Source organism: Prunus mume, linkage group LG6 (assembly GCF_029339155.1).
Source record: "Prunus mume cultivar Tortuosa linkage group LG6, ASM2933915v1, whole genome shotgun sequence".
NCBI lineage: Eukaryota > Viridiplantae > Streptophyta > Magnoliopsida > Rosales > Rosaceae > Prunus > Prunus mume.
Window position 1 is genome coordinate 19191409 of NC_142703.1, and position 20460 is coordinate 19211868.

Below are 20460 nucleotides of genomic sequence, written 5' to 3' on the forward strand. Positions count from 1 at the left end.
AGAGGCATTTCAATCCAGAAAGGGAGAAAGAACACAAGGCATACCTTGTTATCACCACCGTACACGGTTGCCGAAAATCGCCTGGCTCACGAAAATATCTTTTCACGCCTTGCCGGAAATCGCTCCGCCGTACCTGATCCATATCGGTAATCACCCTTGCTCGTCTACTCAAATCTTTCGAAAATTCCAAGTGCTCACTCCTTCAACCCTCCACAATCTTTTAAAGGCAAACGAAGGATCCCTCGATTCTTGCTCCAAGCAATAACTCATCATACCGTTGGGACACCTTGATTTCCACAAACAAACGTTTCTATACCACTGCCACATGGCACTCGTGACGTCATAACTTCCCTTGGAAGGCTCCCTTCGAAGCGGAAAAGAATCACCACCCGTGATGGCGTCACAACTTCCATTCGAAAGGCTCCTTCAGAAGCTTGAAAGGAATCGCGACTGCGATGGCGTCACAACTTCCCGGAAGGCTCCATTCAAGCTTGGAAGAAACCTCGCGACCGCGCAATGGCGTTACAACTTCCCGGAAGGCTCCGTCCGAGCGGAAAGAATTCATAACCCGTGATGACGTCACAACTTCCCGCCAAGGCTCCTTCCAAAGCTTGAAAAGAATCGTGACCCGCGATGGCGTCACAACTTCCCGCCGGAATGCCCCCTTCCGAAGCTTGGAAGAAAGCTCGCGACGCGCGATGGCGTCACAACTTCCCTTCGAAGGCTCCCTTCCGAAGCGGGAAAGGATTCATGACCCGTGATGACGTCACAACTTCCCTTGAAGGCTCAATTTGAGCGTGAAAGGAATCGCGACTGCGATAGCGTCACAACTTCCCGGAAGGAGACCTCGTGACACCCGATGGCGTCACACCTTCCGCCGGAAGGCATGATGACATCACAACTTCCCTTCCGGAAGGCTCCCTTTTGAAGCTTGGAAGGAGACCTCGCGAGACCCGATGACGTCACACCTTCCGCCGGAAGGCATGATGACGTCACATCTTCCGTTCGGAAGACTCCCTTCCGAAGCTTGGAAGGACCTTGCGACTCGCGATGGCGTCACACCTTCCCTTCGGAAGGCATGATGGCGTCACAACTTCGCCGGAAGGAGACCTCGCGACACGTGATGACGTCACACCTTCCCTCGGAAGGCATGATGATGTCACAACTTCCCTTCGGAAGACTCTCTTTGAAGCTTGGAAGGACCTTGCAGTCGCGATGGCGTCACAACTTCCTTCGGAGGCTCTTCGAAGCTTGGAAGACTGGCGACTTCGCAATGATGTTACACCTTCCCTTCGAAAGGTACCCTTGGCGTCATACCTTCTCTTCAGAAGGTCACCTTCGGCACCCCCAAGACCGAAGTCCCAAAAAAAAAAGAAAAAAAGGGGTGTCTTCTAGTTTTCAAACTTGGGGGAGTAGGGGACTACCCTTGGCACCCGCCATGCTGACACGCTTGGTTTAATTACACAACCTCTTTACAAGTTCCCAGGCCAGAAGCCACTTCTTGATTGACAACTTGAGGGACTCTGTTTACACCATAATTAACCAAGCGTGCCTAGCACTAAAGTGACTAAACACCAAGGCGGACATGCCTTCTTCCCGCCAAAGGAGATGCTCTTCCGAAGGACAACCACTGCGAGCTTGAACTGCCAAACCTAAACCACAGGAGACCGCGTGCCATCATCACGAGCAACTTGCACAAAGTCCCACATCGGAACTTTGTGCAAACCTCTACTTTTACTTCTATAAATAGAGAGCGATAACCAAGAAAGGGCAACTTCTCTCTCACTATTCTTTGTTACTGCGGTACTACCTAGCTAACTCAAGCATCGGAGAGCCTTCGGCTGGCACCACACGGTGTCCGAAGCTTAATGACTCCTTCTCCTATTTTTGTCTTCTGCAGGCTAGTCCTTTACTAAAGGCCCAGGCCCTTCTCTTGCTAAAGACAAACCCCTATCTCTAAGTTGACCCTTTCCAAAATAGAGCATCAACAGTATTCCTAAGTGGTTCAAGTTGGTCGGTAATGAGTACAATGAAGTGGATTTTGAAGTGCCCCAAATTTTCAGTTGTGATTTAGAAGGGTTAACGTTGTGTTGTGTTTACTCTTCAGGACAACCCAAAACCAAAAGATGGTCTTGGCATTATGGTTAGAAATGTAACGCAGAACTACTTTGCACGCTGGCCAACAATTGCCTCGGTAAAAACAGACATTAAACACTGAAAATTATTATCTTTGGCAGGGACAACTATCGAGCGATAGGCTCAGTTTGCAAGGTGGGGATAAAGTCTTGCTTTCTGTATTTACTCAGATTGATTTTGTGAGAGTGAAGAAAGCAAGGGTCAATCTAGAATGGGACAAAGTTATGAAGGAAAATATGCATAATTCGGATCCTCATCTATATGAGTTGGACCAAAATCCTGATTGGTTATCGAGAGCACCAGATCTGACGAGGACCAAATCTCAAGAGGTTGATGTTGAAGGTAATATGTGCGAGGTTCACTCAGGTTGGAATTACTTATCGGGTGCGGGCTTTGAGTGATCAGATTAGATGTTAAATTATCGAAAATTTTGAAAAAGCAGGTTCTACAGATGTTCGCATGATTGGTATTTGGGGGATGGGCGGCATTGGAAAAACAACTCTTGCCAAAGCCATTTGTAACAAATTTGAACGTAGCTTTGTGGTAAGAGTTTCCTTGAGCGTGAGGGTGTAATTGCAAACCAACCCATTAATGGTCTGGTTGGTTTGCGAAAAAACTTCTAAATGATATCTGGAAAAAAAAAAGGACCACATAAAGGTTGATTATGTTGATGTAGGGATCACTATGATACCAGCAAGACTTCGTTACCAAAGAGCACTTGTCATAATTGATGATGTAGATGAAGTACAACAAGTAAAAGCAATAGCTGGAGATCGTCATTGGTTTGGTCCTGGGAGTAGAATTATTATAATCACAAGAGATGAACGTTTGCTAGAGCAAGTTGAAGTGGATATAAAATATATGCCGCTAAAGAAATGGATGGAAAAGAAGCTCTAGGGCTCTTTAGTTGGCATGCCTTCGAAAGAGATTATCCTGATCAAGAATATGTTGACCTCTCAAACTGTGTAATTTGTCACCGTCAAGGTTTGCCACTCGCACTTAAAGTTTTAGGGTCTTTTCTGAATAGAAGAACCACAGAAAAGTGGGAAAGCCATTTGGACTTCTTTTCTGCAACGGAGGAATCCCTATCCTCATTCAAGGGTGCCTTGTAAATGTTAGTAAGGAAAACAAGTTGATGATGCATGATTTGCTTAGAGAAATGGGAAGAGAGATCTTTCGTGAAAATACCCGAAGTCATCCTAAAAACTTTACTAGATTGCGGAAATCTGAAGACATAACAGATGTATTGAGCGCTGAATCTGTAAGTACTTTCCTAGTAAGGTTTTAGAATGCATCATGCAAGAGTAGCATATGTATCCCGTGTCTATAATAAATTAAATTTCCTACATCTGTTTCGTTTTTCATTTCTTTATATGTATTCACTAAGATCAAAGCTGATCAATTAATCAACAAAAAATATGTGCTTTGATTGCAAACACAAAGTATAGGTCGTAACATGTCCAATACTGTTAATTATACCTTTCGTTAACGTGCATATACAATTTGGTTAACACATAAATGGATTTTCATGTTTGTAAATAATTTTTCATAAATAACCCTTTTCTTACTCAGTAGCTTTTGTTGTTGGGTTGTAGGTGAAGGAGTTTAGGAAATATAGGACTTAGGCTAATTGGCCTTTTGGTTGTAGCTATTGGCAAATAACTAGGCTATTGGCCTAGCTTCAGCTTATTGTTCCTTTGGCTTTTGGGCTTTTTCACTAGCTTCACTTGATTACATTAAGAGGGCTTAATGCCTATTTATATAAGTGTTTCTAACCACAACTTTGTGGTTCCTTCTATCTAGTATCTGACCATATTAACTGAATACAAGATTTTTTACAAGATTATTCTAGTATCAATATGGATTTGCCGACTCTATCTTAGTTATTTACTACATTTTTCTGAAGTTATTTAGCACAAATGTGCATTATAATTCTAGCATTTCCATTCTAATTTTGTTTTTGTGTAACAGTTGCGTGAGAAGTTGAAAATCCTTGATCTCAGTCATTCCCATCTAACAAAATCACCAGACATTTCAGGACTCCTAAATCTCGAGGGATTGATATTGAAAGGTTGTGAGCGGTTTGCTAAAATATGAAAACTATGAGAGAATATTTGTTTGTGGAAATTTTGTTTGTATTCTTCTCCTTGTAGGAGGTCATATTTATAATACAATAAAACCTGAATGGGCAAGTAAATAATAAATTCCTAAATCTATTTACAGTAGGAAATCAGGAATTAAAGTAAATCAATTACAAATAAAATAGGAATCCTTGGTGTGTGAGGAAAGTAAGTTAATATCCACAAGTCACGCTAACACTCCCCCTCACGTTGGTGCATAGATGTCGCCAATGCCCAACTGATCCAGTGAATTGTGGAATGCTTTACTGGAAATCGCCTTTGTCAAAATATCCGCAATTGATCCTCGGTTTCACAAAGGAAACTGAAACACTTTAGCCTCAAGCTTCTGTTTGATGAAGTGTCGATCCACCTCAACATGTTTAGTATGATCATGCTGTGGATTTTGTGCAATGGCTATAGCAGCCTTGTTGTCACAAAGAGATTCATTGTAGATGTAGGTTTATACCCAAGTTCAGATAAGCAACTTTCTTAACCAAAAGAAGTTCACAAATCCCTTTAGTCATGCCTCAGACTAAGCTTCGCCTGGATAAAGCTACTACATTCTGTTTTTGCTCCTCCATGTCACCAAATTACCTCCCACGAATGTAAGTAACCCGATGTGGATTTTCTATCTGTTACATTACAATCTGCATCCCGAATAACCATCAATATTTAGATGACCATGCTTTGAGAACATAAGTCCTTTTCCAGGTGCAGGACTTCAAATATCTAAGTATCAGAAGAACTGCATTCATGTGGTCTTCACTTGGAGAGTGCATAAATTGATGACAACGCTCACTTTGCATAAGCAATGCTGGTCAGTATGTGACAAATAGATCAATCTTCCCACTAACCTTTGGTATCTTTCTTTGTTAGTTGGAACTTGATTCGGATATTCTCCAACATGATGATTCTGAACAATAGGAAGTGTCAGGTTTGCAATCTAGCATTCCTGTAATCTATCAACAAGTCAAGATATATTTCCTTTGAGAGATATGCCTTGCTACGATCGAGCCACCTCAATTCCCAAGAAATACTTGAGTCCACCTAGAGCCTTCATCTCAAACTCTGTAGCCAGATAGTCTTGTATTGTGAGATTTCCTGTTATTATTCCCAGTAATAATCATATCATCAACATAAATTATTAATCTTTACCTTCCTTTAGATGTTTCAAGAACAAAGTATGATCTGAGTTGCCTGTTTGAAACCATTGTTCTTCATTGCCATGGTGAACCGTCAAACCATGCACGTGGTGTATTTCAACCCATACAATGCTTTTCGTAGCCTGTAAACTGTTTCATCTGAGTAGTATTATAACCGGAGGAATGTCCATATACACCTCCTCAGTGAGTTCGCCATGCAGAAAAGCATTCTTTACATCAAACGGTGTAGTGGCCAATCAAATTAGCTGCAAGGACAACAAGACTCTAACGGTGTTTAACTTTGCAAGCTGGAGCAAAGGTTTCTTCATAGTCTATACCATAGAGTCTGTGTGCCCTTTTGCCACAAGTCTTGCCTTGTATCGCTCGATAGATCCATCTGCATTGTGTTTTATAGTAAACACCCATCTACATCCAATAGTCTTTTTCCTCGTGGTATAATCTCCAATGTCCAAGTCTGATTTTTCTCAGCAGCTTTCATCTCCTCTTTTATAGCTTGGACCCACTTAGAATCTTTCAATGCTTCATAGACCTTGGTTGGAATATGGATAGCAGACAACTAATGCACAAAAGCCTTGAGTGGTTCAGACAGCTTCTCAGTAGATACATGATTTGCAATTGGATACTTGGATGTCTTGCCAATATCAGGTGAATAGCGGTTTGGTGGCTTCCCACGATTTTGCAAAGGTAATTAATATCCAATAGTTTTATCCTCTAAATGCATAAGTCTAGTAAGAGTAGTTACCTCAAGGATATTCTCGGAGATTAGTGCATTGATCTTTGTTGAGTTAGAGGGTTCTTCATCTTGTTGTTCTGTATTATCTGTAGGTGTGAGACTCGGATCAGAAGTATCTTTGTATGGATCATGTGGGTCAGGTAATTGATCGCTATGAATGGGCGATTGGTCACTTTCGGCAGAGTAATCTTGTGCTCCAGACTCGGGATGATCAATCATTTCTGTACATAGGAGAATTTCTTCGTTTTCCAAGTTGCTCCAATTCTGCTCTTCATTTCGTATCTCCCCCTGAAGCGTAGAATTGGATGATGGGTCATGGAAGAACAGCTCAGATTCCAGGAAGGTCACATCCAAAGTGACATGATGCGTCGGGTATGAGGTGATAACAGCGGTAGCCTTTCGATGAGTGGTATAACCCACAAAAACACAACGAAGCGCACATGGATCAAGTTTGCTCGTTGATTTTTGTGGAGATGAGCGAAAACCACACATCCAAAGATTGAGGTGTAGTACCAAAGCAGAGGCGGAGGCTGTGTTGCAAAGCACCTGTAAGGGAGTTTTAAAGGTCAATACACCAGAAGGCATGCGGTTGATTAGGTGAACTGCGTGACAATAGCATCATCCCAGTGATGGCGAGGAACATGGCGCCAATCAGAAGTGCTCGAGGCGGTTTCAAGAAGATGTCGATTCTTTCGTTCAGCAACACCATTTTGTTGCGGTGTCGAGGACAAGTCGTCTCATGGATAATTCCATGTTGTTGGAAGTAAATCGAAGTCATGATTGACAAATTCTCCACCATTGTCGGAGCGAAGAATCTGGATTTGAGCATTAAAGCGAGTTTACATCTGTTTGTGGAATGGTAGCGAGAAAACGCGTTTTATTCTTGACAAATAAAGCCATGTCATCCGTGTACAATCATCTATGAATGTGACAAACCATCGAATACGGAAGGAGCGTGATAGGTGAAGGTCCCGGACATCGAGTGAATTAACGTAAATGGAGTAGTACACTTGTTCGTACTCAGCGGGTAGGGCACACGGTGACTCTTAGCCAAAATACAAGTATCACATGTGAAGTCGAGTCCTTGAAACACGAGAATAAATCTGGTATAAGATGCTTCATATAACTAAAGACGGATGTCCCAATCGACGGTGCCACAACCAAATTTGCTTTTGTTTGCTATCAAAGGGATCGTCCTGCTGTTAGCCATGCGGGTGAAGTCATCGACATAATATAGCCCCCTCTCTTAACACCACGACCAAGAATCTCCTTAGTGTGAATATCCAAGCAAACAAAAACTAGGGTAAATGAGTACACAACAATTCAATTATTCAGTAAGCTGACTAACGGACAATAATTTAGTGGATAAAGATGGAACAAGTAAAGTATTAGACAGTGTGAGAGATGATGAGAGTGCAACAGTGCCAGCCCCTGTCATAGGATAAGTAACGTCATTGGCATTTGCAATCTGAGTTAAATCGAGGTTGTGTAGTATTCAGAAAATCATCAGGATCAAACGTCATATGATCGAGTTGCACCGGAATCAATTATCCAACTCCTGGAATCAATCTTATTGGAAGTATGGAATCCATAACCAGTACCATTACTGGTCGTATTATATTGTCCTCGATCTTTAAGAGTAGCCCACCAATGTCAGGTAGCCATGCAATTTAAAACAAGTCTCACGAGTGTGTCTCGGATCACCACAATATGCGCAATCTAGTCCATGTGCCGGTGTCGTTAGTTGAGAAGTCATAATCTGTGCGCGGAAGATGCATAGGATCGGTAGAGTAGGAATTCGGATCGGGATTTGAGCCTCGGTTGGGGCTGAGGTCGGAGTCGAAATCGGGATCGAGGTCTGAATCATAGAAAAATTCGAGGTTGTGGTCATCATCGGAGTTAGGGTCGAGGTCGTCTTCGGAGTCGGGGTCGGGGTCGTCGTCGTCATAGTTGAGGTCGGGGTTGGGGTCGTCAAAATAGGATCCTGATTCCGGATCGGGTTCGGGGTCATCAAAATAGGATCCTGATTCAGGATCAAATTCGGGACCAAAGTCTGCATCTGTAGGAGCTGAGCCATTTGGGCACTCAACTCAGCTATGGTTGGTTGAGAAGGAGAGAAGGAGTTGGTGGTGCTACCTCCATGAAGGTTGAAAAAATCATCAACCCCCATAGCAGTGGCGGGGGTTTGAAACTAGAGTCAGCAATTCCAAGATCGCCGCTCTGATACCATGCTAAAATATGAAAACTATGAGAGAATATTTGTTTGTGGGAATTTTCTTTGTATTCTTCTCCTTGTAGGAGGTCATATTTATAATACAACAAAACCTGAATGGGCAAGTAAATAATAAATTCCTAAATCTATTTACAGTAGGAAATCAGGAATTAAAGTAAATCAATTAATTGTCCACCATTTTGTCCATATGCTTCACATAAAATGAGTCATTCATGTTACAATTCCTAAGACTCATCATATTGACCCTAGCTATATTAGTAAATCGGCCTGCTTTTCTTTGACAAATATATATATATATATATGTATCACCTTCTTTCTTTTTTGTCGAAGAAATCTATGGAAGAAAAAAAATCATTAAAAAGTGCATTACATAAAATGCAATCCGATTTTGTAGTAGCTTACACATAGTAGAGATATGCCAGATCGCATGAGAGTAGGGGTGGGCATCGGGATGGAAAATCGAACACCGAACCGAACCAGTGAAAAAAACCGGTTGATCAAAAAATTCAACAAAGCTGGATCGTAGAAGCTATAGCACAGAGAGCTATATAAAGCTAACTCCTTTTCAGAGTGAATAATAATCAAGAATCAATTCCGTTTCTCTCTAGCTTTATAGCTTCCTCATAGATGAAGAGGCCCCTTTCTTTCACCTAATTGGATCAACATTTGGTGGGAAGGGTGGTGCAAGTGGAGGGGAGGGAGGGGCTGCCGCAGATGGATGGGGAAGATTGCGGAAGGGCATACAAATATTTATTTTATTTTATTTTTTCAATTTTAAAAATATTATTATTTATGATTTTTAATATTTTAAATTTGAAAATGAATTAAAAATTAAAAAAAATTTAAAACAAGTCCGCAATTAACAGTTGTACATCTATATATATAAAGCAAAAGGCAGAGAATGGTAAAATATTCAAAATACCAGAAAATGTCATTGGTTAATGCAAACATTAAGAATTGAAATTATTAATTAAATGAGGATAATATGGTAAATTCACACTCTTTCATATTAAAACAAATGTAAATTAAAAGAAAAAATCAAATAATAGATCTTATATTTTTTTTAAAAAGCCTCTCGCAAAAGCGCGTGTGAAGAAGCTAATATATATAAAGTAAAATGTAGAGAATAGTGAAACATTCAAAATACCAGAAAATACCATTGGTTAATTCAAACATTAAGAATTAAAATTATTAATTAAATGATGATAATATGGTCAATTCACTTTTTTCATATTAAAAAAATTAAAATTAAAAAAAAATCAGATAATAGGTCCTACTTTTATGGAACATAACTACTGTGTTATCTTTTCTTAATTCTAAAAATAAAATAAAAAAGAAAACTAATTGGCACATGCGTGAGCATGTGCCAAGGGGCTAGTGTATATTTAAATATGAAATTAAAACAGGTCAAAACTTATAATTACTTATGTCGCGGGTGGGTATCAATTTAAACATATATATATATATATATTATTATGTATATAATACATAATAATATATATATATTATGTATATATATATATATATATATTATGACAGTAAGTATTTGATCGATACACATTAGGTTTACTTTGTACTAGCTCCAACTATGCATGTTTTATATATCTTGAATTGTTCTGTATGCTTTTTATTCAATTAAAAAATATATATATATATATATATATTACTTGTGTGGAAAATGTTTATCCTAACCTATTACATTTCCCTAAAGGCACTGGTGAAGTAAAATTTTCCATGTCGATTTAATTGTGCACCATTTTGTCCATATACTTCACATAAAATGAGTCATTCATGTTACAATTCCTAAGACTCATCATATTGACCCTAGCTATATTAGTAAATCGGCCTTCTTTTCTTTGACCAATATATATATATATATATATGTATCACTTCCTTTGTTTTTTGTCGAAGAAATCTATGGAAGAAAAAAAAATCATTAAAAAGTGAATTACATAAAATGCAATCCGATTTTGTAGAAGTACACATAGTAGAGATATGCCAGTCGCATTAGAGGAAGAAGATATGTTTTCTGGTTTAAAAGGGAAGGGTGAAAAAGTGATCGTGGGATGAGGGGTCAAGCCAAGTAGCATGCTAGGTGAAGTATCTTCATCTTCGGGGTCGGCCTAATTGCTTTCATCCCCAAGTCGCATCCTAATTTGGGACAAGTCTCAATATGATTGCCACACACCAAGCTCGGATCAGGTGAGAACCTTATATGAGAATCAATCGTAGCCGTTGAAATGCATCTAAATGGTTTAGGAGAAAAAGCAAGCTTACGGTGCAAAGAGGTAGGTTGTAGTTTCCCCTTGGCCCATGTTTATGTACAAGGATATTAACTTTGCTTATATGTGCACTACAGACCTTTGTAGACTCTTTTAATTTACGGTGAGATCTCAATAGATGGACTTTATCAACTGTGGTCATGTCATGATTGTGTATCTCATTGAATCGTACAACAATGTAATTATTCTTGTCTTTTACCTTCAAAATCGCAAGTTTAGCCTTGCAACCAGTTCCAGTACAATCTCGTTGTCTTCTATTACGACTAACAGTGCTTGTCAACGAATATCCTTACTTACAACATACATATTCTTTCCTTGTTACCTCTCCTATCAATGTGCACGTTCTCGTTGTAGAACACCGAATGCTGAATCCGCCTTTCGTGGCATACATATTATAGAAATTGAACACATCCTCACAGCAATCAAATTCAAGTCCCAATTTTGGTTTCAACTCCGAACTTACTTCCGGTGTCACCTGTCTTTCACACTCCATTTCACAATTCTTGCAATTTAACCATGAATATCACATCACCACCATCATACCAACATTGGCACATGCTTTCAAAGAGCTTTAAAATATACATTAACGAACATATAATATGAAAATGAGTCTATGGTGAAACATTAAAGACCTACATACAAACTACCGTAACTCATGTTGATGCCCAATACAAAATTGACAAATACAATATATCACTTACCTCGTAAGTGATTTCCAACTTCAAACTTTCAACAAATATGACAATGTCGCCCTTTTAAATATGGACATCAACCCCAAAAACTTTCCTCAATTCTTTATAAATTACAAGCCTTTTCAAGAAATGGAAGCAACAAAGCTTTCATGGTTGTGGCATACATTACATTAGAAGCTAGAGTAGTATATTGGTTGGACTGTACCTCCAGTAATGACCATTTATTCCACTTGGGCTGCACGTTATGAAAGAAAAAATAAATGAGTAATTACTAAAGTAGAAAAGGATTGAGTATTCTTAGTCCAACAATTTTTTATTTTTTATTTGTCTTTATGTTTCATTATTATCTTTGTTTATTTTATTTTTTGAGAAAGAGAAGTCATTCATAGAACCAATGATGTACAAAGAGCGACATGATACAGTGACCTCGTTAAAATCTTTCTAGGACAACCTCATGGGACAAACTCCAAGGGAGGAAAGAGTATCACACATGTCATGGACTAACATTAGAGTCCAATTTAGGTCACTTTGGACCATTACAATAAAAGAACAAATAAAAAACGAAAACTAACATAAAGGCCTCCGACAAGAACCGTAACTAGAGACCAACATAGTAGACCCACATGAGAGGACCGCAGAAACCCCAAATAGTAAACCCACAGGAGAGGACCGCAGAACATCCCAACTTTCAAAAGAAGCCTTCTATGAGCAAAATTATAGTTCTTTGACACCCACACAAACTGCAAGGCATGCCATAGCAGAAACCAGGAGAGAACACAGAGGAGGAACTCATAAACAATAGTAAAAAGTGTTAATGTATGGTTTTTTGTTATTTTCTTTTGGCTTCCCTTGACAACTTTGTAATAGGATGTGTATTGTTATTTATCAAGCTCAAGTTTAGATTAAGGAAAACCTTTCTTGGTGTTCTTCTCTAATTTCTGCTCTATGGAGGTTCAAGCAAGTTGACAAAGGTATTGTGCATTGCATATCATGACATTAAACAGTCTTCATAAAATGATGACTAGTCATCCGTTTCTCAGATGACTAGTCATCCTTGCTCTGTAGGATTTCCAGCTGGATAACAAACTGTTTTGTCATATTCTTCTTTCTCTCTCTCTACTGCCATGTGGGTTTCTGACCTAAGGAATTTTTTGGTCTGTAAAGGCTACGATTTTGGTCATTTGGCGGTTGTCTCTTTTGGGTGGAAGTTTTGGAAAGTTTGGCTTGCCATCTTTCGCTTCTTCTTCCTCGAGAAAACCATCTTATTTTCATTTATGAGTTTTTCGAATTGATTTCTTTTTGAAAAACTGCATTTGAAACACGAATCTGCATCTAGCTACTTAAATCATTCTCTCATTTATACCTAAGTGAGATTCAAGACTGATTTCTTCAAGAGTATGGTTTCTTGAAGAAATTGGTCGTTCTCCTTTGAATCCAAATTTTGGTTTCGATTTGTGTTGCAGCTTGCAAGCTAATGCCATGGGATGAACGACCTGGAGAAGGAGCTGCCATTACCATGAAGAACTGAGCTTCAAGCTTTGCTAAGTTGGAGAAGAAGATTGCACAAAGGAGGTATAACTCATCTTCCTAAATAGATCTAGGTTTTTCTTGAGCTTCCTTGTGTTCCTTTGTAAGAATCTTTTTCTACTTAGTGGATTGCCTGGTCGGTTGATGACCCCTAGTTTTTCCCAATGGTGGGTTTCTGGGTGAACAGTTTCTGGTTTCCAACTCTGTAAATTTTCTGGGTTTGTGTTCTTGATAGTTGACTAGTCATCTGGGTTTGTGCGGTTGACTAGTCATCTTTTTCTGTTGTTTGGTGTTTGCTTGATTATGCTATCTTCACACACTTTCACCATAGTTGTTGCTAGCACAAGAGATGCCTAGATTAACGGGTCCGTCTGAGTGCCTAGGTTGTCACTAGTAATTCTCTAGGCTTGTAGGTACATCTTTGTATACTCTGTGTATGTTATTGTTTGGTATAATTCATATATGACAGTTGACTAGTCATAAGAGTATTTGGTCAAGGTCTAGAGTGTGAAGTTTGCTGCGTTCTTGGTTGAATATCTTTTAAATTTACCCCTCGTCACTTAAGTACCATTTTCAAAAAGACCCCTGAGAAGCACTCCACTTCAACTCATAACCTGACGAAGAAAACCTCCTATGACCTGGCATAGTTCTTGATCGTGCGCAGAGTAAAGAAAAGCATCACATCCCAACAACTACCACGAGGGCCGCTGATGCCACCCCAGTTAAAACAGAGACAAAACATCAACCACCAGGTTTCTCAACTCTCCTCAGGGGAGACACAATCCAACATCACTACTATCACTGCAGTCGATACAAAGACAACACCAATCATCTAGAACACTGCAAAAACAACCAAACAAAACAAATAGACAAACAAACCTAGATTCAAACAAATCTAGACTATCTGGGGAAGAGAAGTGGGGATAAGAGGAAGGGAAAAGATGAGAGAAAAAGAAGGGGAGATGAGGAGAGGAAGGGGAAGATGGGCGGAGGGGAGGGTAGTGGCCACCTACCCTACTTCCTTGGGTTGAGTGTCGTGAAGGAGAAAGGGGACCATGGTGTAGCTAGGATTTTTTTTAAAAAAATCATGGATCCTTTTTCATTATTATCCTTATTAATTAAAATTACGGTTTAAGTATTTGATGTGTACAAGTCCAAGTTATGATTTGTAGTTTATCCAAATAAAAAGTTCTAATTTATAGATCCCAAAATATTTCAAACTGTGGGAGAAAATCTACACGTCAATAATGCCGTGCCACTTAAAATGAAAAGAGATGATGGAGAGAGAAACAGTTTATGATTTTTTCTATTTAAACCCTACACTTCTCTTAGTTCACCCCAATACTTAAATCATTCAGCTGTATGTTTTATTATTGTGTAAAAAGACAAAAAAGGTCATCCAACTTAATACTTAACCCTAATACATCTATACACACACCCCACACACCCCACAACTCTTCAAATTAAGTTTAAAAATACAAACTCTTCTACATCCTATGCTCATTTGATGTACATCTTGATGTATATTGATCCCTTACTATTAGATGTTTTGTCACAATAGTTTTATTTTCATCCGACTTACTGGGTTTTGTAAACTTTTATATATATTATCAGGTTACACCATCTTTCAGAAAATACATGATATGTTCTCCTCACTTATTTATAATTAAGTAGAGTTTGTTTAGCAACCAAAAGGCTAACGTATCTGGCCTTTCGGTTGCTGCTTCAACAATAGACATGGTCTATGTATTTGTATGCATATTGGGGCAGAATGATAAGGAAATATCAACTGAAACAGCAAGCTATGCTTTCATCCACATGGAGAATAGATAGCCAGAAGCAAAAATACATACCAGTTATGTTCTTATCCCTCGGAACGTCAACTAACAATGCAGGACCTATTGACACAAAACATATATAATCATCAGAAAATATCAGTGACACAAGCAACACAAGTAATAAGCTCTTCCCCCTTGGAAAACCAATTTTCCATGTCTTCAACTTTTAAACACCGAGCAGCCCCACTTTCCTAACTCATACAACCCCAAACCCACCATACAAATAAATAAACATATTTTCTGCTCTAAAGGTAGCTTGTGAGGTTTAAATAGAAAATCTCTTTTATTTCTTATTTTTTCAACTTGGGGTGTATTTAAGGGTAGTTTGGGAAGATAGTGGGGTCTACTTAGAAATTGTGAAAATTTAAATTAAAAGTTGGGGTGAACATAGAACATGGGGTGAACTAAGAGAAATGTGGGATTTAAATAGAAAATCTCCAGTTTATTTGCTCCACCTAAATTACGTCAGTTTGTCTGTCAATGTGAGACAGTAAGAAAAAAAAAACAGACATTTTTTGCTCCCAAAAAAAATTTACACAATGTGGAAATCATACCTGAAAATATTGTCCTATTTGATTTATGAAATTTCTCTCCATTATCACTCTCACACCTTCGAGTTAGAAGATGAGGGATCTATTCCATGCAAAATTTTCTTAAGCTCCATTAAAATCTCTTAGAACAAATACATCTTTCACTCCCCAAGGGAAAAAAATTAAAAAAAAGAATTGTATACACAATGTTGAAACTGTTTGCTTTACAAAAATGTGACAACCAATTTGTGAAATTGTTGTCCGTTATCCACTCTCACAATGAATTCAAGCGAGAAAGGAGATCCATGAAGTCATCTTGTCTGCAGGGAATTGTTAGACCACCCATTGGATGATCAAATCCGAATTCGTCTTCAGCCTCACTTAGTAACTCTTGGAATAAAGGTTGGTTGAGGTATGATATAGGAATGACGAACCGCTGCCATTCGCCGTCCCCAACATAAACTGCTAAATAACCTTTAGGGACATCTGATAAATTAGGTGAAGCTCTTCGCTTCGTATTTGAAAAGGACCGCTGAAGAAGCTGCTTACTAGGACGATGGAAACCCATGGTTCTATTTTCCAGAGAAATGTAGGGTAGAAGATATTGAAAACAAGAGGAAGAGATCTCAAAGCACTTACAAAAACCAAAAAACTGAAGCAGTTTACTTCAGAATGTGAAGACAGTTAAATGGATGGAAACAGCATTGCTTTCCCTCAGGTAGTCCATGAAGGGAATATTGTGGGAATGATGTTGTATATAAAATCTCTAAAATCAAACTTTGAGAGTATAAATCACCTAGCATGCCATATTTAATATGAAATCAAAGTAAGAGCAGAAGCATTAAATAAACTAGGGATTCATGCAAGTCTCATTTGGTCCCAATCTTTATAAATCTATGAAAGTGTGCACCAAAAACTCTCTAAATCCTATTTGAGAGAAAGATAAGATGTTCAGACCCTTGGAGCGAATCTTGAAACCAAAAATGGTGTTCAAGTAGAGGGAGTTGTCCCTTTGTTGTTGGCTCTCTCTTTGATGTTTGATGAGTATATTTTATATTATATATTTAACCCCATTCTTATTACATTTTGGTTAATATTTTGGAAGAATTTTGATACTTTGAATTATATTTCCAATATAGGACTTTCGACTTCCTCTAGAACAAAACATAATCAAATGGACAAATTTTGGAGTAATTCCAGTTGGAGGATGTTCGTGAGTCACTTAGCTTGATTGTATCAGAATTGCATACTTTTCTACCAAGCGATTATTTTCTGACGATAAAATAAAGGAGCAGTGTGCGGTGCTAGAATAGTGACATTTTGGGATTTTATTGCGTTTTTGGAGCCCAAGATGACCTCGGATGGGTTCATGGCCTCCTGGAGAAGTGTTCGGAATATTTTTATCTTTAAAACGAGCTATCTTGGGCCAGATTTGGAGGAGATTTGAGATTAAAACATGGCTGGGCAGATTGTAGGCAGATTCTCCTAATCCAATTTGGACTTTATTTCATAGTCTTATTTTATTTTAACTTAGTTTCCTTGTGGAGATTGGGTAGCTAGGTTTAGGAGGTATTTAAGCTCCTTTTCACAGCAATTTAGGGGATTCTCTCTTTTGACTTCTTTTTGGCTTTTGGAGCTATTGCTAGGGTTTTGAGATTTTCGCGACTTTCAGGTGTTTTCATTCTTATTCTTCTTAATGATATTTTCTTGGATTTTAATTATGAGTATGCGTAACTGAATCTCTTTTGCTAGGGTGAAGCCTTGAACCTTAGCATGAATATGTTATTTTTATTTAATTGCTTATGATTGAGTGCATGCCTACTTTAAATTGTTAATCACTGTTTACTTGATGTGATAGATTCAAGGGGTTAGGGAGAGAGAGCTTGATGTTTTCTCTCTTCCAATTTCACAAACTTGAAAAACCCTAGGATGATAGGATATTCCATAGCTACACACTTAGGATCAAAAATGTCAAGAGAGTGACAAAAATGCCCCCAAGCCCTAGTTTAGCCACACCCCTTTTTTTGTGCGTCATCTTTTGCTATCTTCGTCCAACACATTAATCCTATAATGTGTCACATATGTGCCTAAGTGCATATGCTCAAATCCCTTTTGAATTCCAAAGTCATATGAGACATTTAATTAAAGTTTCATAACTTTAATTGAATAATTAAATTAATCTAATCAATTTAATTACTCTAGTGACTTAACTAATTTAATCACTCACTTGTCTAATGAGTGTTGGTTCCGGTCATCCTTAGTTGATCGTGACAAGTGTCGGGTCAACCATTTGACTTTTGACTTTTGACTTTGACCTTTGACTTTCATATTGACTTTGACTGAGTCACAAAATCATTCATTCTCTTCATAATTTCCCAATCGATTCCTTTTCGGTGTGCGATCTTATAGGTTCTAATTAGCGAGGTAGTGGGTATGAATGATTTACTCTAAATCAAGTGTGAATTGTATCCCTCCATATAATTCTCCCTATTGGCTAAGGCTAATTATAATTAGTCCTTACAGGGCTTCCACAAGCCATGAGTGACACCTAGCAGTATAGCTACCCAAGCTAAAAAGAATTCATTTAGAGAACCTAGTTAGTTTGTGATTACAATGCAATTTGATCCTACTCTAATTCAATACTCCATGTCATATTCTCGGAATATGGTAAACTTGTGTCAAAATTCTTAATATGAAATCTCTTTATTATATGATTCAATTTGATGAAATTGAAAACGTTCTTGTTTCAATTCCATCAAATACTTTGGCCAAAGATTCACGAATCATATCTTTAGAGTATTCTCTCTTCTCACTAAAAGCAGAGATTTCTTGTTGTACATTCACCTGTCCTTGCGTACACGCTGAGAATCCTGAGGAACACCTTTAAGTCACATCATTTTGACACAACCGTATAGTGCTCTTAAAGAGAAACAACATATACACAAGACAATTGTGATGTCTCAGGTCTAAGGATTAATTTGCATTATCACAACTTAGAATTCTTTGTTTGATACTTGTGAGTAAGACTTCCATATAAGAATTCTAAAGTTGATCGCATGCAGTTGACTCCATCTTTTATAGAGCACCTACACATCTGTCTCAGTGTCTCTACACGAATGACTTGAGACTAGTCATCCTCCCAATTGAGTAGACATAATGTTTGCTAGTCTTTGCGGGTCACCATTGTCCAATTGCTTATCCTATGATCAGGAACATTTTATGATACGATATTTATATGAATGGAAAGGTCTCGTGCATCTAACTTCTTTAAACCACTTTGTGTACGTTATGTATCTAAAGCAACGTTCTTGCCCTTTTACTATTATATATTATTTCCATGGAGAAACAAATATGGAGGAGCCGGTTGGCTAGGGATGCCGTTAGCTAGAGAGAGAGGGGGAAGAGAGATTTCAGGTATTTTTGCAGGGTTTTGGAGCTAGGTTTAGAATTAAGTTTCAGATTACCTTGAGTATTGAATGAAGCCATTTATTTATAGGGCTCTAGGGCTCTAGGGTTTTTCATAGAATAAACTCTATCTTATTTGGAAAAAGTTTATTCTTTCCCCAAATTGTAGAGATTGAGTTCATTAGAGATTTGATTGGGATCAGCAGATCTAACAGATGATGATATCTCCAAATTAAGATAATATCTCCAAATTCAGTAGCAGTCCAGCAGATCGTGCAGCTAGGAGCGACAGAAAATTGTTGGAATATTGATTTCAACCGATGCACACTCACAAACTTTAGTTGCACAATCTATCAAGCATTAAGATTAAACAATGGAATGCAGGGGAATAAAAAACTGAACATGAATCAGAGGAGCTTCTTTCGCTCTCTGTCTACTTCTATGCCATATATTCTGGAGGAGACTTGCTCTCCCTCAAAAGTCTTCCACGGATATACACTTTTTTAGAAGTCGGAAGTACAAGGCTTCTCTTGCAGAAGTCAAACCTTTTCACATCAACCACACACTTAAAAATTTGTGGAGTTGTGTTGTGCACTCCTCTCTAACCAACAACAATTTAATAGAACAACTGATAGATATTTATTATCTGTCTAACAACCAAATATCACATTAATATTAATAACATCAAATTGGACATTAAATTGAACAAAAATGGCCTGGTTTTTTTTGCTTAAAAATATATATCCTCCTTTTCCCACTGTTCTTCCTCTTTGTCTCTCTGCATCCATTACGCGTCGATAGAATCATGCGGACTTTTTCTTTTATGGGCTGAAAATGCTTAAGGAGCTTGACCTTGACTTGGGTATTTCAATATTATCTGTGCGGCAACACCCAAACCACTACCACAAAAAATAATCAGGAAACTACAATTTAATAAACTAGCTCTCCCTCAAACGTCTCAAAAGTATTCCACGGATATACACTTTTTTTTATATGTCTGAAGTACAACGCTTGCACATGTCAACCCTTTCCATATCAACCCCTCACTTAAATATTTATAATTTATTGAGTTGTGTTGTGCACTCCTCTCTTACCAACAACAATTTAATAGAACAACTGATGGAAATTTATTATCTATTAACAACTGAATATCACATTAATATTAATAACATCAAATTGGACATTAAATTTAACAAAAATGCCACGGTTTCTGCGTCCATTACGCGTTGATAGAGTCATGGGGACTTTTTCTTTTGTGGGCCAAAAGGTTCAAGGAACTTGGCCTTGACTTGGGTATTTCAATATTATCTGTGGGCACGGTCAGAATAATGAATATATGTCATGTTTGACACGCCTTACTGGACTGGATTAGGTTAAATAGCACTCGAAATCCTTGTTTGGTAAGAGACGGGACTAGCTTGTGTAATACAATAAGCCAATAGTGAAAAAAAGAATACGTGAGTTCGACGGCTTCACTCGCTTATCTAATACAATAAGCCTGAAAAGTGGTAAGAGACGGGATTGTATAGTCCAATAGTGAAAAAAACGCCTCACTCGCTTGTCTAATACAATAAGCATGAAAAGTGGTTCGCTAAATAGCACACTCGCTAAATAGAATACGTGAATTCGACGGCTTTATTTAAAAAATATCAGAATTTTATTTGTTTTCTTTTAATTATTGTTTTAGATCTTTGAATGGGGTTTTTTTTTTTTTTTTTTTTGCAGCATTTATTTATTTTAGATAAAAATCCTTAAAATAGTACAATAATTATTTTGATATTGCATTTGGAAAATCAAACTA

The 20460-nt window shown here is 38.1% G+C and overlaps 1 protein-coding gene across 1 annotated transcript; it reads right to left on the reverse strand.

Annotated features, from left to right (window-relative positions):
• Positions 1-15528: 15528 nt before the first annotated feature.
• Positions 15529-15825, reverse strand: LOC148916340 (auxin-induced protein 15A-like). Its single transcript, XM_089054416.1, has one exon. It carries the CDS (start codon positions 15820-15822, stop codon positions 15529-15531), a length of 294 nt encoding a protein of 97 aa, XP_088910542.1. The 5' UTR covers positions 15823-15825.
• Between the last annotated feature and the right edge of the window lie 4635 nt (positions 15826-20460).